The sequence below is a fragment of the Dasypus novemcinctus genome, chromosome 26 (assembly GCF_030445035.2).
Source record: "Dasypus novemcinctus isolate mDasNov1 chromosome 26, mDasNov1.1.hap2, whole genome shotgun sequence".
Classification (NCBI taxonomy): domain Eukaryota; kingdom Metazoa; phylum Chordata; class Mammalia; order Cingulata; family Dasypodidae; genus Dasypus; species Dasypus novemcinctus.
The window spans coordinates 40,478,706-40,503,650 of NC_080698.1; the positions used below are offsets into that span (position 1 = coordinate 40,478,706).

The window sequence follows — 24,945 nt, forward strand, 5'->3', positions numbered from 1 at the left end:
GTGCCTGAGTAGGTAAGGGACTCTCTACCACTTTCAGCCTATGTCTTTCTTACTCTCTTTTCTCTGTATTTTTATCTCCTTTACTCCATCTCTATCCTCCCCCACCTTCACTATCCACTACATTGACTAGATGTAAGTTTTAAGTTATTTGCGTATTTTTAGATTTTTTTTGTTCCCTCTATCTTGTTTAAAAGGCATGGAAACTTGTAAACATGTCTCTGAAAATAAGCTAAATTAGGTTGCTTTATACTTCTCTGACCCTCCATTGATTCTTTTTTTTTCTCTTTGGGTCAGCAATTCTCAAAAGGAAAGGAAAAGTTTTCTTATCTCTGGTGTGGAAGATTGGTCTGGATGTGCAGTGACCCTCAAACCTAACCCAGGAAGTAGTTCTGCCCTGCAAGAGTATTTTCCGCTTATTTGCCTCTTTCTCCTCAAAATGCAAGAGCAGTAACAAAAATTTAATTGAAGACCCTCCTAATTTTCATTCTCCTTCTTTTAAATTTCATTAAATGTTTATATGGACTCCACGCTGAAACATGCAAAGCTGAACTCCTGGTATCTTATCTGGCTTGCACCAAAAAGGGTGTATTAGCCCTTGCAAGGGCTAGGAACTATTCTATGTTTTCCATTCTGAAGAATTTCAGGAAAAAGTTCATTTAGAATTACAGATAAGACCCCAAACAAGCTATCTAGTAATGGGCCTTAGACTGGGGAGAGGGCCACATTGTTTGATTTTATTTTGCAGAAAGCTTTATTAATCACTCCTTCCTGCATCCAATAAAGAGAGGGTATCCAATAATTTCCACAAAGAAAGCAATACCCTCTGTTTTAAGCTCCGTATACTCCTTGATGGCCTTTTCTCAAAGCTATAAGCAAACAAAAAATACGGCTTTAGAATATGAGAATTATTGCCACTTTCCCAAGATACAGAGGTATTTGAAAACATGTAGAAAATTGCTGACAAGAGCAGGATAAATAGAGGCGAGATACTTCCTTCTTCTGCTGAGGTTTCAGCGCCACCTACTGTCCAGAATAGGAATTGTTCTCCCCTTACTGTGGCGCCTGTGCAGGAACTGGCCCTGGACTCTTGCTTTGCACTTAATGACTGTGGAAGGCGTTGTCTTTGGAATTCATTGCCCTTGCCTCAAGGTGTACATTTAATTTCTTTTGTAGGTTAGGTAAACATTCTCTTGCACGTACGAGTAGATGCAGCCCAGAAACTCATCAGATACAATAATACATTCCTTTAATCAGCAAAGACCTCATTATGCTGTTTTGCTACATGGCCAATGATGGGATTTATTTTATTTCTCCTACACTAATGGGATTTTGGGGGGACTGTTTTATTCAGGGACTCAGAAGAGAGAGTTACTCATGTGTAGTTGCTGAAAGAATCAGGCCTGTAATCCCTCCTCAAACAAAGAGAATTTTAATTATTATTGGGTGACATTTTTTTCTTCATGGGTAAAAGATAGGTTGTGGTTCTCATTTATCAACCCTTTTTACCTTCCATCACAGTTAAAGAAATGCCATAGAATAATTTTATTTTACACCTTGGCATGAAGATATGATTTATTTATTTAATTTGTAAACGAGAAGACTTTTCCAATAGTCTTTTCGTATTATCATTTCTTTTTCAGAATTACCCTTTTGAAAGAAAGCTTCCAAAGGAAGTTGTGAGAGGGTAAATTTGGCATACCCCTTTCCCCAACTCTGTTATTACTTACTACTTTGCTTGAGGAGTATTCTTATTCATTATGGAGGATTAGGCACCTGCTGAAAATTCTTTACATTTGGAAAGTCATCCCAGCTGAGAAACGCTGCTACCAAAACATGGCGCAAATTCAAAACCAGAGGTTTGCTTTCCCTCGTGTCAGATAGAAATAAGAACAAAAGAGTTGACAAGGAATGATTTTAAATAACTTGCTTATTTAAAAAACAAACAAACAAAAAACTCCTTCTTAATAGTTTTAACTGACTGAAGATTTCAAAGCCAACAAGAGCATTTGGATGGCATTAGAGCAATCATCATAATTAAAGAGGTGCTACAGACTTTGACCAGACAAATCTAATAATTTTATTATTTGAATTCTTGGTTCTCAATTACCTGTCTTTAGCCACCCTCAGTTAGCTTGTGTATTGCAGTTTCCATTTGTTGCAGTCAAGCTTATTAAACAGCTCCGCATGGTGTTTTTTCCCCAGTCCTTGAAAATAGATCGGTAAACATTCCGCTCAGGGGCGATTTGTAAATTGCTTTACAGAAGGCTCCAGTTTGTGCTCAGTCTGACTAGAGTCGGAATTTGCCTTGTGTTTTGTTCTGATGTCATTTGTCAAGTTGCACAAGTTGTTCAAAGAACCAGGTCACAATACACGTGGCAGGGCTTCTTGGCATGAATCAATTAAAAACCTTAACTCATGAAACTGCCCTACACCATTGTTCTCTTTTTTTTCTACTATCTAAAAAGGGCAGATTGCCTATCTTCAAACAAGATAAGAGCACTGTTTTAGTCCAACTGGTTCCCCTTACCTTCTTCGTACAACAAAGTCACATTTTGATTATGTTAACAAAAAGAAAAGTAGGATAATCAAGGATGCCTATATTTGATGTAAAATTCTAGAAACGCTCAATCTGCTGACATAGCTACCCAATAGAGAACAAAGCTTAGTGAAAAATAAATATTTCTTAAAGAAATCAAATGTCTAACGGATTTCTGAAAGAGTAATAATTATAACCAAACTGGAGATTTGGAAACAAACACCAAATATAATAGAGGCCTGATAAAAGATGATACACTGAGTATATTTTCTTTTCAACATGATATTTTGGCAGCTAAATCCTTTGTCAAAAGTCAGGGCCTGGATCTGGCTCCCTACTCTGAAATGAGACAAAAATAAAACTGTATCCAGATTTGAGAGCTTTTAAAGGGAATTTCTCTTTGACTGGAGTAGGCAGCAAGGCTAGCCAAGAAAACAAGGGCCAAGCCTGTCCAATACAGGATAGAATGCCCTGCCTTGTGCAGCTTTATGAGACCAAACTCCCTTCCCTCACGTAACCTTATTTAGAGCTTCACAACCACACAACAGGAAGAAGTGCTCATGAGGGGAGAAAAACACCCTTGTAAGATAATCTTACAAACCAAAATCACAAAGTTCTGGAGGAAGTCAGCCAGTAAATACAACAAAGAGAATTCACACCTGCAGAAGTGGAAATAATAGAGCATTCTTAAAAGCACATCTAACTAACTATGTGTATATGTCTCAAGAATAGCTGTCTCCTATCCCACCCATCGTTCCCCACTTTCCTACCTAACTCTGACAGAATCAATCCTCTTATTAAAAGGAATTTGGGAAGGGGATACAAACAGGCAACTATGTTGTTATATTTTGTTTTTGTTTCAATAGCTACTTTAAAATGTAGAACCTAATGACTTAGCGGAGAAGAATAATTAGAAAATTAATCAATTTTTCTTCAATGTAAGGATGAATTATTCTCTAAAAGCTGAATAAGATTTTAAGTAATGGCTACTCTGACATTAGATACTTCATGAGTGTATTCAAATTGTCACCCTGATATGAAATGCAAGATGCCCTTATTTGACTATACACTTGTCTATTTATAATCAGAATGGCCTATAATCAAAGTATAACCCTTTGGGTTAATAAACTACCAACAATTACTTTACTTTATCTTAGCAAGGAGAAATATCATGAGTTTGTCCACATATTCCAAGTGACCTCTTCCCTTCCCAGCATAGAGTCAACACAGTGGCTGAGGATGCAGGGCAGTGAGGTGGTTTGGATTATTATATGGAGGTATAGGCCTATAGACCTAAAAACCCAGTACATGGGATGCTTGCAGGTGGGTGCAGAAGTGATGGGCAGAGAAGACAGAGGGAAAAGTTCAGAGATTGGTTATACTGAACAAAAAAGTAAATTGATTAAGCAAGTGGATGTTTTTCAGATAAGATATTGAATGTATATGTACATGATTATACATATGTCTCTGTATAAATACATGTATTTCCCAGCTTTGTTGGCTACAAAAACCTAAAATCAATGACCTTCAGTAGCAACACACTGGTTGTCCATACCTTGGTTTCTCAAATCCATCATCTACTGAAAGGAACCAGGTTTTCCCGGAGCAGTGGATGAATCTAGGACTGCGTCAGAGAAAAGTGTAAGATGAGTCTGGAAAGTCTTACTGGCCAGAAAATAAGGAAAAACCCAAGGAGCCATAAGGAAATGTCAAAAGGTCACAGGAGCCAGCATGAAAGGGTTTCCACTGGCCAAAATAGAGGCAGTTTGAGCATCAAAATGACAGTAGTGTATTAGAACTCATTGAATGCAATGGGAAGCCATAAGTCTATACCATTATAAATAAATAGTTAAATGAGGAAGAAAAGAAAGCTCTTCCTTAAAGTATAATGCCAACTAGTATATGCTGGAGGGATGCTAGAAAGAAAATCACCATTTATCAACCATCATAGGAATGGTGGGTTCAGGTAGGAGTCTTCCATGGATTCTAAGGCTGGTGGATGGAGATTTGATGAGAATCAGGGTATTTGTGTAATCTCAGAATGACTCCCTACAAGACATAATCAACTGTGGGAGGGAAAATGGTAAATATAAGGAGAAGCCAGACAGACATCCACATGACAGGCTTAAGGTCATCAGTGGTAAGACAGGTTAGCATATTGCTCCTGATATGAGGCTCTTGGGAGAACACTGCCCAGCACTTTAGAGGTGTTTCTGCCAGGAATGCATGGTCTGAATCAGGTCATGAGGGAAGCATAAGACAAATTCCAGTTGAGGGTCATCCTATGGAATGTAAGGCCTATATTCTTTAAAATTATCAAGGATTTGAAAGACAGGGAGAGACTTGAAGGAGTCTGGAGACAAATGCAGCATGAATTCCTGGATATAGTCCTAGACCAAAAGAAAAAGAGACATTGCTGGAAAAGTTAACAAATTCTGAGTGGGGTCTATATTGGACAAGAGTGAAGTGCCAGGGTTGATTTCCTGATTTGTAGGGTGGTGTGCTTGTTTTTAGGAAAATGTTCTTGTTTGGGGAAGTACACACTGGAATGTTGAGGGGTGATAATATACCATATCTTTAGGGTTGTTCTTTAGTGGGTCAGGAAAAGAGGCTGATAATAATGGATAATTAGAGAGAATGAAAGAGAAAAGGAAAATGGAATATGTGTGGTAACAACTGAAGGGTCTTGGTGAAGGGGATATAAAAGTTACTTATATTTTTGTGGCCACTTTTCTGGAAGTTTTAATTTATTTCAAAATAAATTATTTTTTTTAAAAAAGCAAGAGAACAGAAATCCAAAATGCAGCCTTAGAGGCAAAAGTCAGTAATGAGCACAGATGGAGGGCCAGAGCTTGCATAGTGAGTGCCAAGTGAACCCTTAGGTGGTTCCTTTTTTATGTTCTATTCTTAACATGTCAGGGTAAATAATAAGGAATACAGTACAGCAGCCTCCTGATCTACAAACACTTCAAGGTTCAGGGCCGTATTTTCATCAGTCACTAATGCTACCACTCACAGCAATTTAACTTCAGCACCTCTCATAAGTAGAGACAGAGCTAGGGATTTATAAAAGTCTAAGATTCGCTCCCTGATCCTTAGGAACCTGATTACAAGGGGAGAAATAAGATATACTGACAGAAAATGAGATTCAACAATGGCGTGCAAGCTTAATGGGGAAGAAATAGAACAGTTAATGCTTGATGAGCTTCACAAAATGAAAGGATCACCAGTGAGTAAGAGGTCAGGCAAAGCATGTGAGAGAGGTGGCTTGGGATTCCTAAACTCTCCCAAAGGCTTCATCTAGCCAGCTAGCCTCGGTTCTAACCCGGTACCCCTTCTCTGATGGTGCCCCATCTCCACTTGACTACTTCCAGAAATGGTCATTCATTTCTCCTGAGGCATCCCATTTCTCTGCTGGAAAGTATTAGAAGCTTTCCTTATTTGGAGCCAAAATATACTTGTCTGTGGATAATCTTTGCTTTCTACTTTGGGGGTGAGGGGAGACACAAAATAAGTTTAATTCATCTTCTACCTAGAAACCTTTGAAGACCACTATCATGCCTCCCATAATTTCTCATTCTTGTCTCGAATACTTTCAGTTATTTTAGCAAGTACAGATTTATTAGATCCTTCACTACACTAGGTATACTAATTTGTCAGTGGAGCCAAAGGATGTTCCCAGTAAACTGTGGTCTAATGCAAAATGCAATGGGATTATTACCTCTCTAAATGGAATACCACATGCTTTTACTACAACCTAAGATTGCATTCACTTTTTTTGGTAGCTTCGTGGACTCTTAGCACTGAAATGCTCAAGGATTTTCCATGTGAACTGCCAATCTGCTCTTTACCAATCTGTACCTATGTAGCTGATTTCTTTTAAACGTAGCATTTTGCTTTTATCCCTTTCAAATTTCATCATAGATGAAAGGACTGGTCCAGTTTGAGATCACTATGAATCTTGATTCTCTTATCTAATGTTGAGGATATTCCTTCTAGATATATTTTTTATGCAGAATTCATAAATATATTTTATCAGACACTGATTTTATTTTTATTGGAAAAAATGGGGCCAACTGTAGCTTACTGCAATTTATTCTTAAAGATGCTACTGCCAGGTTTATTGTGATCGTTAATTAACAGTCTTTGTTGTGGCATTTAACTATTATTAAAAATAGCTCTCTGTCCAGTGTCCCTTGTGTCATCTGAGGAGGGCTGTCAACTCTGAATGGCTCCAGGCATTTGAAGAATCCCACTTTTAAAATATTCCCGAGAAAAATTAATACAAAAAAAGAATACACAGCTGCATCGTAAGGCATCATCAAAATGGTCCCTTTCAAGAAAATTGTTAACAAAAGGAGATGTGTCCCCTCTCTGAATGAAGATAACTAAAATGCACATTAAATACTTTCCTCATTGACACCAAGTAAATATATTGACACTGTGAATGAAAAGTAAAGAAATTATGCCCTGAAATGGAAGAGTCAGTATAATACAGAGAAAGCAACATCAAAATGGAATTGTTTCCCTATCAATCTATAGGCACCTGGTTTTACAGATAAAAAAAGCACTAAATCAGAAATCCTTCCCACTAATAGTGATTGGGATAATGAATGTTATAATTTAAGCATCTAATTGTTAATCTGATCATTAACAGAGTTGTTAATAATTAACTCTTTTTCATGATTGTTTTGATCTTTAGAACTTAACACTTAGTTACCTTCTATCTATTGGCAAATAGGTAAACATAAGCATCAGTGATCAGGGTTTCTGAATATGGCGTTCTCCCCAGTATAAACCAACCACAAGCAGGAAAGTTTGGGGGTGTTGTTGATCCTGTTTATTCCTGCTATTTAATTACATCCAAATCCAGCCATCAATTCACATCCTGAGTTCTAATTGCCTTTGAGAGTTCTATGCACAGAACAATAGCTGGAGTGAATCTTCAGAACAGAAGTCGTAAATACAGGTTCTTCCTGAGCTTGATGAATTAAAACCAAAGGAGGGGAGACAGTTTTGTTTTGTAAGAAGCCATCTGTTATTCATGTACAGTGTTTGTATTCAAATTCAAGTAAATTAATCAAGTAAAAAGCATCAGAATTCACAACAGAGAAAAGAGAACTGAGCAAACATACCATTTGAGAAAACCAAGCAGCTAATGAGGTTTTGGACCTCTTTAGTTTAATCTTCTAGAGTCCCAAGGAGACCTCACTTGTGTGTGTACAGTGCATGAATTGCTTTGCATTGATTCTTGCTACTTCAGGGCTCAGAACATCAATGGCCAACAAATGCTAAGTTAATGAATTAACAGCTGTCAGCACGGCAACTGTACCAGCATAATCCTCGATTTAGGGAACTTCTGGGGGCCTTGGTTAACAGGCGGCTAGTTCACCAATAATAAAATCAGTCCCAGATCCCTACAGGGGCATAACTAGTTGAAGGTTTTTAAGATGTCAGTTTAAAATGTGAGCCAACATTGCAAATGTCTCTAGGGTTTGGGGTATGTGCTAGCTCCTTCTTACTCTCTCAGAACTTGTCAGGAGATAGGGAGCCAAGACGTTTTTAAGGACCTGAGCCTGGACATTTGACTCTGCACTCATAAGTTTGAGGTATGCACCTAGAACTAGAGCCAGCATTTTAGGCGTAAAATCATGGTTGCTGGTTAGCTGTCTAAGGCAGTAGCTTCATTACTCTCACAGTGAAACCCTCTGGGAAGCTACCTGTACCCCACAGCCATGTTTCTCTACAAACTGCTGTATTATATCCTCAGACTTGTTCTCTACATGATTTGTACATGGATTTCATGTTTCCATCTACATAGGTTGGGTGGGCAGCAGCATAGCACAACAGAAGGTTCCTCAGCAACTGTTGGTCATCAGTTTCCTCATCTGTTAAATGGGGATAATACTAGTACTACCTTTTTGTTAGGAACAAATGACTAATGTATTATTGCAGGAATTAGATTATATCATATTAAATTATAGGAATTACCTGTGTAGAATCCTTAGCACAGTGACTGAAACCTAAAGAGCCCAGTTATTACTAACACTATAATTCCCATAATTCCCTCAGCTTTCTTGATACCAAGACATTACTATACTTAGAACACACAATGTATGTTTGGTGGATAACTCAATTATTGACTGAATGATGCATGAAAATGAAAATGTTAATTACCAAATCAGTGGACAGCTGTTTAAAGTAGAATTAGTAGTGGAATTCAGAGTGGAATTATATGCTTCAGTCTTTTCATCTTATAAATGAGGAAAATTTAAATTCAAAAATGTTAAATGACAGACAATGAGGAAAAAAACAATGAGCAGATACAGACAATGTCCAAAAACAAGCAGACAACGAGAGCAAAATCAACAAGCAAACAGACAAGGGAGCCATGGGGGTGGAGAAAAATGTTAAATGACGTGTTAATTCAAAATTACTCTTCTTATAGGTTTACTTAGAATAGGTTTTCTCTCACCTCCTTCCCTCTTTTTTTAACACACACACACACTTCATCTAAGTCTCTATTAATGAAGGTCAGTGAATCAACAGAGCATATTTTGATGAGGTAGCTCTCAAAAGCCTCAGATTTTAAAATAAGGGATTGTTCTTCCTGTTACCCTTTAGCTGGAAGTCCCTGTTCTCATCACTCAACAATGAGTAAAAGTACACCAATCCACACTTGTCACGATCTTTTCTTATTTCAGAAAATAGCAAAAGTATATCCCATTACCTGATTACAATCTTTTTATGAATAGAGATATTCCTGTTCTCACAGCCTAAAATATTTGTTTTCTAGAGTTGGAAAAAAAGGATAGAAAAACTGTCTTAAAGACTCTTTAAAGAAGAAATTTTGGTATGGGTTTGGTGGAAAGTAAGACCCATCAAAGTCTCCCAACAGGGAGTGGGATATATATATCCCACTGCCTGAAAGACAATCCTATGAATATGGGAGTAACATAATCAAACGTTCTGTTATTTTGTCTATGATTTTGGTTTGTTTTATTTGGGTACTTAAAATTTTCTGGAATCTTGCTGAATTCAGAATTTTATTCTTTAGGTACTTGGGTAGCCTTTATATTTAACTCAAACTTCTTTTCACAATTGTACTTTCTGACACCATTTATGACACCAGGCTGCACTGAAAAATAAGGGGCTACCTGTGAATGAATATGGTTTTTGAATTTATGAGCTGTCTCAGCTAAGCGAGCTCAATCCATCGCCAATTCAAACTATAATTTAAAGGGTGAATTAAAAAATTATGACTAGTCTTTATTCTAAAGAAATAATATGTGTATTTGATTTTGTCAGAGATGTGCATCACTGCATTATTTGTCATATTTATATTAAATCATATTTATATTAAATTATATATATTATATATATTAAAATTTGCTAGAATAGCTAGTAATTCAAAATGGTTAAAACTATAAACTTTATAGCACATTATGCAGCTCATAAAAAATATGTTGACCATGATACGAACAAGCCTGTATTTTATTACTAAGGAAAAAAGACAAAATTTTTATGTTTGGTATGTTTACAACAATGTAAAACAAACTATGTACCAAAAAGACTGGGAGAAATTATCTCAAAATGAAAATAGACATTTCATCTAGGTAGTAGGAGAGTGGGGCATCATTTTTTTTTTTTTACCTTTCTGAATTTTCTAAACTTCCTATAATAACTTCCTACTATGACTTTTATAATTTTTTAAAGCCCAACAAATGTCATATTAATATAGGTCTTTCTGTTTGCACCAGATGAAATGGTGCTTTCTAGTGAAACTGGGGGAAGAGATATGGAAACCTTTCTAAAGAGGCCATTTCAGAAGAGGCTGCTGCAAAGTAGTGCCCTCCACAAGATTCTTCAGAGACCTAACCTCTGTGTTCGCCCAGCTGAATTCTGTTGCTCTGAGACGGTTCACGTAATGAGTGTTTTCATCTTTTCATATTAAAATTGACCTCCTGGCCTGAATCTGCGCTTCCCAGATGAATGAGGTTTACTGGTCACAGCCTAGGGAAAAAAAAATAAAGCAAAATGACTTAGTACTTCATCCTGCTCTCTTGGATTCTGCACGTTATTTCCACACAACCTCACAGGCTTTGTTGTCAGTGTTTGTGTTTTTCTTTTAACTCTCTAGATCCAACAAGGGTAATGGTCCCGCCCGTCAGTATGGACATCACTGTGGGAGAAAGTATTGTTCTGCCGTGCCAGGTAACACACGATCACTCACTAGACATCGTGTTTACTTGGTCATTTAATGGACACCTGATAGACTTTGACAAAGACGGGGACCACTTTGAAAGGGTCGGAGGGGTAAGTATTAATATCCAACCATCCCACGAAGCCCAGTATTCAGCTGAATTTCTCGAAACTGACTTGTTTAGACTAACTGGAAAAGAAATACTCTTTTATAATTTTGTTCGAGCACCTTATTTCAATAAACTGTTGGTTAATTCCTGCTCCTTTTTGTATGATATATACAGCAATACTCATTGAACAGCTACTATATGGCAGGCCTTCCGAATAACCCTCACAACAATCCTACAGGTTAGCTCTTTACTCCTGTGGTACAAACGAGGAAACTGAGGCCCAGAGGAATTTACATGATTTCCCTTGGCCTCAAAGCTACTGAATTGCAGAATTCAGCTTTAAACTTCAAATCCCAAGCTCTCTGCCCCATACCATACTATATGTCATAAAATCTGATTTTAAAAATAACTTAATTGATAGTTTCATTTAAGGTATTACTCCCCACCCCATCCCCATCCCCACTTAGCCTCTTGTAGAAGACTCATCACTGTGACTTTAAGTCTGTCTGTCTTGAATCAGAAGGTCTGATTGGATTATTATCTCCAGGTAATTTAAATTTCAAAAGATCAAATTTTCAAAATGCCTTACTTGCCATAAAAATACATGTATCATTAAACATACAACAAGAGGAGGTGAAATGTGGAAACAATTTATGTTCATAGCAGTTGTTCTCAAGCGTTCATTTTTTTCCTGCCCAAACACAACCCTACATTTCCAGTGGTAATAAGGCCACTCTGGCTGCTGTTTTTATAGAAGGGCCCCATTAAAGCTAGCAGAATGTTGGAATGGAGCTATTCTTTGAAAAATCCTCTCCAATCTTCATGGTGCCATAAAAATCTGATTTGTCCACTTCACTTTACCCTTCTTATGTTGAGAATAAATGGCCTAAAGCTTATAAATCCACCCACATGATATATTGGGATATATTTTGCTTTCAAATGAATATCAACCCCTTCAATTAACCCCTTGCTGCTTTTCTCAAACAGCGTTTCTCATCTGAATCACAAAACAACAGAAATGATTTGAGTGACAGTTTTCTCATTTCTTCCATGGATGGTATACAACTGGTACCATTGTAGATGCATAAGAGAGAAGTTCATTCAGAAGAGCTATAGATGTCTTGGGATATTAGGGATTCTCTCAGAACCCCAGTTAAGAAATGTTGAATGCAATTGCCAAAAATGACCACTGTGGACCTCCTTCATATGGTTCAACCTAATAATTTTAACCGAATGAGAGAGAAATTAACTACTTCACAGGGGCATGGAGGGCATTAAATCCCTTCAGGTCTTAAAAAGTGCATAGCCTAATGCCTACCACAAAGAAAGTGCTTCATAAATTTTAATGAGTGTATTAATTGAAGGAGGGGTAACGTTGATTTTAATAGCAGAAAAGTGTGAAATGAAAAAAATTTAATTAAGCAGAATATTTGTTTTCATACTAAAACTAATGACCAGGGAATTGGTGTGGCTCAGTGGTTGAGCACCTGCTTCCCACGATTGAGGACCACGGGTTCATTCCCCAGTACCAAAAAAAAAAACCAAAAAACCTAATGACCTGAGCAGTGGAGATATTCAAAATATTTCCCAAAATGGTATGGTGCCAGCCAGTCAAAATAGATGCCTGACCAATGAAAAATGATGTCTTACCAATCAAATGGATGTGGTATTTTTTCTGGACTGGTACCAAATGACTGCATATCAGCTGCAGCTGAGGTACAGCCGGAGCCTCCCTAACAGAACCAAGCACTAATGGCCACCTTTTTAGAGACTTCTATCTGTATTCTATTCAATCACCTTCATTAGTCATCCATAATGGAAATATTTGTCTCCTCTGTGTAACTAGTGCTAACACCAATCGACTATTTCTAAGAAACAGGTGCAAAATGCAGGGCACCCTCTACAAATTGTGAGAGCTAAGTGTATTAGCCACAGAGCATCATTAATGTCTGTGGAGCTAGGACTTGAGAACAGAAGGGTTAAGGAAGTGCAGTACTGAAGTCAAGGCCATCTCCCAGTTTCTGCTTTTCACATCAGCATGGTATTCCAAATGCTTGGTAGAGCCAGCCTATTATAATTTTTTGAAAAGTTGTTACTTCATGTCCTCGAATAGCCCCAAAGTGCTCTAGAGCAGATCACAGTGGGAGAAAATAAGCTGGTACTCTTTCGTTCTCCTTGGTAACAGTTTTGTTCTCCTTGGTAACAGTTAACAATTTAGTATGAAGGACTTCAAAGGGAAAGAGAAAGTTATTATGGTCTCCTTCTGAGACTTGTACATCAATCCTGACTCTATTTTTTTTGTTTGTTTTAGCTTTACTTTAAATGTATAGTTCAGGTCAAAATTTGTAAATAACTAGAACACTCTCTAAATCAGTCACAAAATTCTGTTAATAGGTTGCCCTACTCTGAAATCTCCAGGCTACAGATTTCTTTTACGTCCAAGCCTGGGGTGAATAAAATGATTTCAGAGATAGTGTAGGCATTTCCTTAAAACCAGTATGGTGTCCCACCTTCCCTGCATACATCCCCTTATTAGACATTTTCTTGTTGTTAAAATATATACTCAAAATCACAATATGTGCCATGTTTTAGGTAAAGTATTGATGATAGCGATGATGATGATGATGATGATTCCATATATTTGCAAAGTGTTTAATCATTTATCAAGCTCTTTTATTCATATGCATATATATTAGCTCTTTAGTCCTTACAGAAGCCCTGTGAAATGGGTTAGCAGTTATTATCCTTATTATCCAATAAGGATACCAATAAAACAAGATTAGTGAATAGCATAATCTGAATGAGAACCTGAGAGTCATAAACAAAAGAGCATTCAGGTTGAAAAAAAAAGGTTGCAGTTCTTCTTAAATTCAATTTAATCTTTGACAGGATTGTTTCACAAAGACTTTTGATCATGGTCATCAATAGTACCAGTTTAAATTGGCTATATGTTTTTCAATTTTCAGAAGGATTTCACATATATAGTTTTTATTTGATTCTCACAGCCTATCACAGTAGACAGTGCATCCTTATTTTACAGGTCAATAAACTAAGGCCCAGAGAGATTAAGAGATTTACATAAAGCCACACAGCAGGGTCAGCCCAAGACAGCTAAATCCAGAAACTTTAGCTCTCCTCTCACTTTATGCTTTTGCCTTTCTTCTAATCCTATTTACAGTAATTCGCATTTTCATTTCTTCTATTGTCCTTCATAAATATGAATGTGATATGTTGTATTGAAACAAAGAAAGGAAATCAAGTACACATTAATTTCAAATGAGGATAAGGACTCTTCAAAAAGCAGTATAATGTTATAGAGCCTGGAGCCAAATTGTGTGTGTTCAAATCTTCGCCCTTCCACTTACTAGTGACTTTAGGCAAGTCACTTAACCTGTTGGTGCTTGAGTTTCCTCATTTGTAAAATAAGGACAACAAAAGTGCCTACCTCAGAGGACTATGGGAGTATGTAGTGAGTTACTATTAGTAAAGTACTTGAAAGGTGCCTGCCATATATTCACTATCATTAGGCATTAGCTATTATTGTTATTTGGAGGAATAGCAACCTGAGCATCTTAACTTCCTGTTCTATAATTTAGGATGGGAAAACTGGGGAGGACCAATATACCCCAAGTCATCTTGTCATCATTTGGGGCTCAGAAAGACATGTGGCTTCCTGTATCTGGTCCTAGGGTGATCTCTTGCTCAAGCAGCTGTTTTCCAAGCTTTTGATTAAAAGGACTCTGAAACCAGACTCCAAGGCCTAGCAGTGTTCTTCCATTCAAATGCCCCCTTACAATAGCTTACGGGGGCTGAAAGTACAGTGTAGAATTATTTCTGGGCCACACAGACATCCGTACCGGGATGTAATTAGTCCTCTTCATCTGCTAATCAAACATGCATTTGGCATTTGAAAAACAGATTAGCACCATTCCACACTAGGTGATGCAAGATTTCCTTGGAGAGTCTGGTCCTTATAATGCTTTAATTCAAACTTAGGAGCAATCAAAATGCTGGCTGTACAACAGCGTTGTGCAGTCAAATGCAGATGTCTCCAAATGTGAGTTTGCTTCCCCTTTCCAAATATAGAGCTCCTAAGTACTGGAATGCCAATGAAAGCGATAGGCTGAGGGCATGTCTGAAGAAACACATTGGCCTCAAACAAGAACCACCGTACATAAATTTAAGTGCTTCCAGCATGGGTGGCACACTGCTCCCGAGAGCTAGAGAAGCCAGACCCCTGCGATCTTGTCGGAGGTGTGTTCTGGAAACGTTGATGTCTTGTCTCCTGGGCAGGCTCACCTATTTTTAATAGGCCATGGCTTGCATCACTAATGTGTTCATCAGTTGGTGTACAATAAATCCATTAGTCACAGTGTCCTTCATGTGATAATGATATTTAGGGCTCATTAAAAAGTAATTGTAGCCACTTTTCCCTACTTTATCAGCAGGATTCAGCTGGTGATTTGATGATCCGAAACATCCAGCTGAAGCATGCCGGGAAATACATCTGCATGGTACAAACAAGTGTGGACAAGCTATCAGCTGCTGCAGACCTGATTGTCAGAGGTATTAGAATTTTATTGTTTTGTCCTTAAAATATTTTTGCAATATCTACTCTAGCACAGAGTTCTACAAACCTCAGTGGTTTAGAATTATGGGGAAAAGTCAGGTAGTTGCTACACATTGTCAACAGCGGTTAACAGTATGCGAGAGTTTTGTGTGTTTCCTTTTTTCACAAAGGGGATCATCAGAAACTACATGAGCAAATGCAGTTGTTTTATGCCAAAAATAACTCCTGTGAGTGTTCCCATTATGGCTTTTGCTCTGACCTTGAAAAACCTTAGATTAACAAAAGTACATGGCTTAAAGATGGACCAAACTATGCCTTTTTAATGTTTCATTTGGGCTAAACAAAATTAGTATAATAGTGGCTTAAGTAAAACCACTACCAGGTCTTCCATTTCCCTTTTTCCCTAAAGTTAATAGTGCTGTCCAATTCAAAAAAAAAATGGCTTTGGAGGTAAACCTCTCATTATGCCTAGGTTGAAGTAAATAAGCAGCAAGTGATTGTAAAAGCTAATTTTCTGAAAGTCTCTTGGGTCCTACCAAAGGGCTTAACTTGATTCTAAGAGCTAAGAACATTCTGGCTGAGCCAAGTCCAAGCCCAGCCAAACAAATCTGTAATGGAACTGAAATGGACTTCAAAAGATGTTTTTAATGAGAACGAAATCCTTTGTGAACTAGCCTACCTATCAGAATCAAACCTATGCTAAGGGGGTTTCTAAAGTATTAAAAGTGAGGCTAAACCAGAGCATCAAAATAATCTCCTAGTTAGTCTTACTTCATCTGAATTCCCAGCCTTTGGTGTTTAAGCACCATTGGCCAATGACTGGGCCCCTGGCAGATCTTTGAGTGCAAGGAAATAAAAACCCAAGATATCAGAACTGGAGGCACGGTGAATCTGCAGGCACAAGAAACACGATATTACCAGGAGCAACAAGAAGTTAGGGGGAGGGGTGTATGGGAGTTATCAACTTGAACTAATTGTCAAGATGGGTTAAAGAAAAATCACTTTCACATCAGGTCTGCTTTGGTTCCCCTTTAAACCACCTACAATTCTTTTCCAGGGATAATGCGGATGAGGCCCCGACAAGTGAAAGAATTTTAAACCTGCTCAGATCTGCCCATAGATTAACTTAGGGAAACGTGTTTATTTCCATTTAAAAATATACCAGAGCTGTTTTGCTGGCCCCTTGGGGACAAAAGAATGCTGTTGCTGAGAATTTATCCTCTGTTTAATTAGGATAATGTTCAGATCAGCAGTTTAAGCACCAATAAATTAAGCTAATAAATATTTAAATCAGTAATAGTTGAAGTTCTTAAATGATATTGTATACTTCATTTCACAGAAAATAACATTAAATACCAAGAGGAATTTGCAAACGTAGTCTAAAAGAAAATCTAGTCTAATCAGTTAATAATGCCAATAAATTAATATGCCATTTAAAACCATAATCTTGTTTTATCTCCTCCAGCTCTGCCCTTGTAACTTCTCTGTTTATTACAAAGGGGAGGAAGAAATGCATTTCGCTACCCTACAAGAGATTTTTGGGCTTGAAACTAGTATAGCTTTAGGTCTTTGCTCCAGCTCCAGAGATTCCCTGATGCCTGCTCTATTTTATCACTGGCATTTAATGGCAGCCAGAAAGTAATGTGGGATGCCACCCTTCCCTAAGTAAGAAACAGAGACTTGATGTCAAACTGATATTCCCGCTGCCACTGCCTGTGACAAAACTGCTCTGGGCTCCTGACCATGTTATTTCAGTCCGAGGATAAACATCTGCACACTGTCATTTTGAAAGAAGGACCAACTTCCCCAAAGCAAAGTTGGTAAACATTCTGTAAGGTCATATCTTTCATCGGTAGGGGTAGGGTAGGCAGAAAGATAAGAGCAAACAAAGCAATAGAAGTACCATCTTTACTCCACTGGCCAAATTCATACCACCCCTTCTTTCCTTCTTGCTCATTTGCCAACAGGGGTTTCAAATATATCCTATTGATTTAATTCTTCGAGGAGTTTGGAGGGGACCAGCTTTCTATGGGTGGCACTTAGATTTTAAAGGCCACCAAAGCAGCATCCATAAAGGAAACGTACAGGAATGCTAAGATGAGAATGCTGGTGAAAAAAAAAAAATTATATTGTCTTCTGGACTTTATCTAGTTAATAGGGTTCCAGGGATCAAAGGTCACTTCAGCTCTATCTAGGTGACATTAGACTGGCATGCTTAAATGTCACCATGGAAAATTAATCAGTTCTAGCATACAGATTTCCAGACATTTCATTCAGGAGTGGGAGGTAGAAGATAAATTTAGTCTCACCTTTGGGTCTATAAAATGATTTTTTAAAAAAGGAAAGAGAAATTTAGGGCACCACATAAAGGATATAAACGTGAATCCCAGAGTACAGTCTTACTTGAAGAAATCTCCATTAACTTTTTACCAGTCTATTAAAGGTCTCTTTTTGTCCTGTCCCTGTGACATGGTCCAATAGTATTTTGGCAGGCCATTTGATTGCCGTATTTGGGGATTAGCAAATAATCCCTCCTAGGAATATCTACTTATGCCCATCTAATGGGCATGGGGTTTGTCATTATGTCCTTCTTACAATCACCTTCTATTCTGAGACCATCGTGTGTGTCTTGTTAGAAATGTATTTAATTGCCTGGCAAGAGCTTTTCATGTTTGAAACTAGTATAGCTTCAGGTCTTTGCTCTGACTCTGTTGATATTTTGTGTTTGCTTGCCAACCTCTTTCCATTCCTCTGTTCCTTTATGATTTCCAAGCCTTCATTTAAGCCTGATTTCCTCCCCTTTAAATGGTTTAAGTACATGGGCAGAAACAATGAACATCAGGAGGATAAGAGGAAAAATACAGGTATGACTTGCAGGAACTGCAAATGAGGGTCTTTAAACTCCAGCCCAATTTTGAAATTGCTTTAAAGTGAGAGTCTTGTGACTTTTGAGCACTGACCATTTTCACAGCAGTTCCCCTCATGCAGAGAAGTCTACTGGCATTTGGTGCTGGGGAGGGTGCTGGAGAGGGGGTTCAGTAATTACTATGCAGCAAGACTGTGTAGAGCAACACTGCGAACTCTTGGTTCTAAGCCACTCCTGCCCAGATCCACATCCTCAGTGGAAGAAATGACCATGCCCGGTGGACTGTCATCTTCATGAATTTAGGAGCAGGGGCTGTCTGTTTTCACTGCTGCATCCCCAGATCACAGTGCCTGGCCCACAGTAGGAACCCCTAAATAGATAATGAATTAATTTATCAGTGTGGGCCCTTGTGGTTCCCCAGCATTCACACTTAGCACCTAGAATAAATTATTGTGTTTCTCTGTTTGCCTTTTATTTTACTTTTTGTTTCCTGTGTTTCTCCCATTATACCGTGAGCCCCTAGAAGGAAGGAACTGTGTCTGTTTTATCTCTGCTGTTTCAGGGCCCAGCAGAAAGGATTAGACAAATAAAGTAAATACCTGAGTGGGTAAATAAATGATTGAGTGGGTCAGCACCACGTTTGATCCACCTGCTCCAGTTCTAAGCATCTTGCTCTTTCCCAGGCCCCCCAGGTCCGCCAGAGGCTGTGACCATCGATGAAATCACGGACACAACTGCTCAGCTCTCCTGGAGACCGGGGCCTGACAACCACAGCCCCGTGACTATGTATGTCATTCAAGCCAGGACTCCGTTCTCCGTGGGCTGGCAAGCAGTCAGCACAGGTATGATGTCGAAGCCTGGTGCTGGTGTCTCTGCAGGGGCTTTGAAATTCAGCAGAGTGGACGAAGCATGGTGGCAGAAGCCAAGGCACATCCAGGTTCTCATCCGACTCAGCCGCAGTGATACATGACAGCAGTGTTTCCCAGACCTGAGTCAATTTCCTGCCCCCTGTACTATCATTTAATATCTTTCTTTATAGCATCTCTTTTTTGTAACTTGTCCTAAGCATTAATATCTCTGAAATGACAGGTTGCAGTGGTTATATTTTTCTCTTAACAAGCATAAAAAAATATATTAGTTATAAAAATAAAAAAAGTATCAGTGTTTGTATTAGCTAAAATCATCCTGTGCACCATTAGTGGTACACTTTGGGAAGCAGTAGAATACATGAGTCTGTAATCACAGCCTTTGTAAAGACTGCAATCAGGAAACTAATAACTAACAACTGAACAGTTTCCTGACATGATGCCCATTTTCATAGCTGGATACAAATGAGCATGAAGAGGTATGAGATTTTTCTCCTCTTTTTATTAAAAAATATTTGGGTTGACTATACTGGTCTCATCTCTGCCAGTTCCTCCAACTTGAATCATCTCGTTCTTTAGGTTTCATTTGGGGAATAACTGGAAAAACAAAAAATTACTTCAAGCAAGATACAACTCCTCTAATCTCCAAGGGTTGACTGTGTCACCTTGATGTTTTGCAGTAGAAATAAAAGGAGTAGCAAACCTATTTTTATGAAATTCACATGAATCGTGTTGATCTACACCCACATGGGTTTCTATGTTTCTAGCTGTGATCACTGACTTTCTGCTGCATCGCAGGAATGTTTTAGGAAGGAAGGATGGAAGAAGTCTGGAGGTTAGGCGATTTGAATTCTAGGCCAAGTTCCGTGACACTCATGCCTTTGCCAATCAGGAGATCTCTACACAGCTCCTTTTCCTGTGTCTGTTAAATGGGTAGGATAAGAATAACATAAGACCCAAAAGAGAAACAATTATGTAAGCATTTTAAAAAATAGGAAGTACTATGTGAATGTAGTGATGAAAAGGAAGAGGATGAAGGAAGACACAACTGTTCCTGATAAGGATGGGTTTTTAAAAAAGCAAACTAGAATTTGTTGAGTCCTTACTATGAGCCACATGCCCTGCTAAGTGCTTTTCTTGGATTTTCTCAACTCATCTATGAGTAGTTATTATTAGTGCCCTGATTTTATGAGGAGGAAATCAAAGCATGAGAAGTTCAAGCAACTTGCCGAAGGTTACTGAGCTACTAAGTATGGATTTCAGGGTTAGGACCCAGGTGGGCTGACTCTAGAGCTCTTTGGAGTGTAGGACAGTGTAAGCATTGCTCAAGGAGCCTGGGAGCCATTGAGGCTTAGTTACAGCATGATGTCCTGAGTTTTGCCACACAGGACCTCCCCAGGAACCCTACAAGCCCCCTGGAAAACCCTTTTAGCAATCATTTTAAAAATCAAAGAGTTGTATAGTGAGCATGGAAGTAATATCAAAGTCTTCATCACTTGTGGCATCAAGCAACAATGTCTTCCTGTGAAGGGACCCTTGTCTAAACATTGCTGAATGAACACTGTCAAATTCTGCCTCTCTGGCTCCCATTTTTGTTGTTCTTCACGGGCCATCTCTGCTATACTTACAGGTTTCTTTCTTTAGGTATGCTAATAAAGTTCATGGACAGTGGCATTACAGAATTATAATAAGGTATAGGGCTTGGGCTGTGGAGTCAGACAGACAGGGTGCAGATCCAAGCTCTGCCTGTAATTGGCTGTATAACCTTGGGTCACTTAGTCTTTCTTTCTAAGGCACATTTTCCTTGTGTATAAAAATGCGGAAAATAATTTTCCTGTATTCATAGGATAGTTGTAAGAAGTAAATCATGTGCCTGGCACAACATAGTAAATGCTGAGTAACATATTAAAAGACAAATTTGGTAGCAATGATGGTGACAGTCAAGTAGCTTTGGGCCTTGGAGTCTTTTTGTCTTTTCTGATGTCGCTACTGGTATCTGATCTGAGTTTATTAGTTTAGTGTACACAGTCCGGGAGATAACTCCCTGAGACCGCTATTTGTGCAGCTGCTATCAGAGCAGCTACGATGCCCTGCAACGGTGGTGGTGGTGGTGATGTATGGAAGTTCCTAACATGGTCTCTGCATATGTTTGCTGGGAATCCTGTGAAATACCCCACCTTTTGTTTTCTTTCAGTCCCGGAACTCATTGATGGGAAGATGTTCACAGCCACTGTGGTGGGTTTGAACCCCTGGGTAGAATATGAATTCCGCACAGTTGCAGCCAATGTGATTGGGATTGGGGAGCCAAGCCGGCCCTCAGAGAAACGGAGGACGGAAGAGGCCCGTGAGTAGCTACAGGAACACTGGTTGTCCGTTCCAGCGGCTGCCATGCCTTAGGGAAAGGTTTTGAATTTTTCCTGCTCTGCAGCCCTAATGAGGCTCTGTGTTAGCACATCCTTCCCCTTGAATGGTTATAATGATCAGATATTAGGCCAGGAGAAGGTCAACTTAACAAGCAATGAAGTTCAATCAGGAGTTAAGTTCTCACTCCTCTTTGGGTCCTATTTGTAGCTAGAGCCACACTGTGCCAAGTTCTCTCAAAAGTTTCCCTCTTTCCTCTTTGGCTCACTTGTCGCCAAGATTATCATAATATGATTATTTTTAAAAATACACTTACACCACATTTCAAGTGAAATCATCTTACAGAAATCCCCGATAGCAAAAAATAAGTTCTTCAGACATGTCCACTTTGATTTTCTTAGGGTATAAACCATTCCAAGACGCTAAGATCCAGAGCATCCTGAGAGTTCATACCACACAATCAGCAATGTAGGATGGCCCTCAGTGTACTCAGCAGGAACTAGCACAGGAAAAGAGTACATCAAATTCACCTGAGTTGGTTGTATGTTACTTTACTCATGTAAAGCCTGAGGCCCAGGCATGTGGTCTGTTAGAATTCTCAGCTGTAGTCAGGCCAAATGGTTGTTGGAAGAAAAACCAAGGTTCCTAAGCAAATGCAAACTCTGGCCCTATGTTAAGAAAAAAAAACTAGATCCATTTCATTGGCTTTAATGAAGAGGACATATCCTGTCATTGGCTACATGTCCACCACCAGACAATTTTACATTGTTTGGAGGCTTTCATCTCCATGATGATAGAGTAGCTAATCCCACACTTTCTTTTTCCCCTCCAAAGCTGTAATTGAATTAATTCCCCACAGTGAACCTGAGAGGAAGTATAGTATAATTTCCCCTCTTTTACAGAGAAAACCTGGAATCTAAGAGGTTAAGCATAGTGAGCCAGGGGCCAACCTATGTCCACCACTTCCTTCAACACCCAACTCACCAACAAGCCATTCATCCAGCCCTGCTCTGAGCAGCCTCAGAACACCGCTGCTCTGCTCCAGTCTGTCTGTACCGTTCTGCTGTTCACTTGTCAATATTACTCTGTAATTGTTCTGCATGTGCACTCTCACCCCAACTAGATTGTAAGCTCTGCATGGGCAGAGTTTGTACTGTCTTTGCTCTGTGTACCGCTGTATGGTCAATAAACACCTAACCAAGCCTTAGACCCAGAACCTCAATCCTTTCCTCCTTCCACTGAACGCCTCATCCTCTAGCGATGGGACTGAGCAATTGGTCAGACCCATCTGATAACACGTGTTCCTTGTCAGATGGGAAGCAAGTATTTGATAGCAATTTCCTGGGTACATTTCACTTTCTGGATCTTTTGCTGTGAGCCCCTTGCTGACTCTGTTTCTGCTCTCGAAAGACAAAGATCTTATGCTTCAGAGTTTTAATTTAAAGTGATTCACCTCAGCCAGGCAATCTTCCTGGCTGTCATTTGCCTTTGGAACCTGACAAAACTTGTTTTTTTGTCTCCTGCGCAGTCCCCGAAGTCACCCCAGCTAACGTCAGTGGTGGTGGAGGCAGCAAATCTGAACTGGTTATAACCTGGGAGGTAAATGAATCACAGAATAAAAGGAGCATACATTCGTCTAGGCTATTTTATTATTTTCCTCCATGTTAGATATAGCTAGGACGTAGCCTCCTCTGTTTTTAACAGCCAAAATCCATTTCAGTGCAGAACACTTCCTCTCACTTGGCGAATGGCTAGCAGGAAAAGACAGTGCTTGCCAGTCAACTGTTGGGGCAACTTTTAATTCAATTGATCACGGGAAAAATGATCGTGAAAGGAAAGACAACACAAGTTTAAATATATATATACTGAAGAAGGCTGATTCAGAGAAAACCAGTTTTTCTCTTCTTCCTGAATTGCTGCATGGCCAATTGATTTAAAACATCTGCCAGCAGTAGATTCAGTGTACCAGCACGATTTCCTGGCAATTGGCTTTGCTGTTGCAGCCTTCTTCTATGAAGTATTTTATAAACAACCCAGAGGAAGGTTAGACACCAATTTATTAAAAATTGATTTGGGGAGAGGAGGTGGGAGTTTTATAAAGGGTTTGTAATGTTTTTGAAGGATTCTAGACAACAGCCCTAGAAATTAAAATCTTCCATTTACGCAAAGCCCTAGCAGTGAAAGAAATTGCTCACCCTCCAGCTGAACTCTTCAGCCCTGAGAGGCAGAGCTTGCCTGAACCAAGATGGTCTTTTCTTCTTCAGTGGGAACTTCTGTCTATTTTGCAATGGAAAAAAATTCATACTAGATGGTACCGGGGATGGGGAATGTTTGTTTTTTGGAGATCAACTGTACAGTTTCTTTCACTGTAATCTCCAGCTATTTCAGAGCTGGGTTTGCCCCATCAGGAAACCAGATTCTCCACTGCAGGTTTTCATTTGGTTTTTCAACTGTGTCGCCTTCCACTATCTCATGGAAGACTGATGGCATGCCCCAAATTTAAAATACTCTTGACAAAACCCCAAATAAGATAGGTGGGGAAAGAATGTAGGTAGGAATATTCAAGGAGGAAAAAAAAAAAAACAATTTTAGCGTTTAAATCAAACTACTGTGATTTCTGAAAACTACCTCCCTTCTTTACCAGACGGTCCCTGAGGAATTACAGAATGGCGGAGGCTTTGGTTATGTGGTGGCCTTCCGGCCCTATGGCAAAAAGAGCTGGATACAGACAGTGCTGGCCTCAGCCGATGCCTCCAGATATGTGTTCAGGAATGAGAGCCTGTCCCCCTTCTCTCCCTTTGAGGTTAAAGTTGGGGTCTTCAACAATAAAGGAGAAGGTGCTTTCAGTCCCATGACAGTGGTATATTCTGCAGAAGAAGGTATGGTTTATGCTACTTATATATTTGATATTTTTTCTATTCTGAGACGGTGTTGGTTTTAGGATGTATGATCAATTTAAATTATGTATATATAAATTAAAGGCATACCCTGATTTGAAAAAACGTTTTAAGAAATTTGATTCATTATTCACCACCAATATCTTAGAAAAACAGTAACTCTCCTGTATTTAAAAACAAATATTTCTCCAAGGAAGACATAGAAATGGCCAGTACACGTGTGAACAGATGCTCAGTATCATGGATCATCAGGGAAATGCAGATCAAAACAACAATGAGAGACCCCTTTATATCCACCAGGATGGATATTATTAAAAACAAACAAAAAATGGAAAGTAAGTGTTGGAGAAGATATGGAGAAATTGAAATGCTTGAGCATTGCTGGTGAGAATGTAAAAATGGTGCAGTCACAATGGAAAATAGTTTGACAATTCCTCAAAAAGTTAAACACAGAATTATCATATGACTCAACAATTCCACCCCTACATGTAAGCCCAAAAGAAGTGAAAGCAGAGACTTGAACAGATACATTTATAC

General features: G+C 38.9%; 1 protein-coding gene across 18 annotated transcripts in view; it reads left to right on the top strand.

Moving 5' to 3' along the window:
- Positions 1 to 24,945, top strand: part of CNTN4 (contactin 4) — a 936,745-nt gene that overhangs the window by 881,736 nt on the left and 30,064 nt on the right. For 10 of the 18 annotated variants that reach the window (XM_058288376.2, XM_058288377.2, XM_058288371.2 and 7 more), the window contains 6 exons: positions 10,677 to 10,852; positions 15,294 to 15,414; positions 18,968 to 19,126; positions 21,345 to 21,494; positions 23,040 to 23,110; positions 24,156 to 24,390. In XM_058288376.2, coding sequence (XP_058144359.1) covers positions 10,677 to 10,852; positions 15,294 to 15,414; positions 18,968 to 19,126; positions 21,345 to 21,494; positions 23,040 to 23,110; positions 24,156 to 24,390 — 912 coding nt within the window. The remainder of the gene's footprint in view (positions 1 to 10,676; positions 10,853 to 15,293; positions 15,415 to 18,967; positions 19,127 to 21,344; positions 21,495 to 23,039; positions 23,111 to 24,155; positions 24,391 to 24,945) is intronic. The other 8 variants (XM_058288387.2, XM_058288384.2, XM_058288383.2 and 5 more) reach the window with 1 other exon arrangement.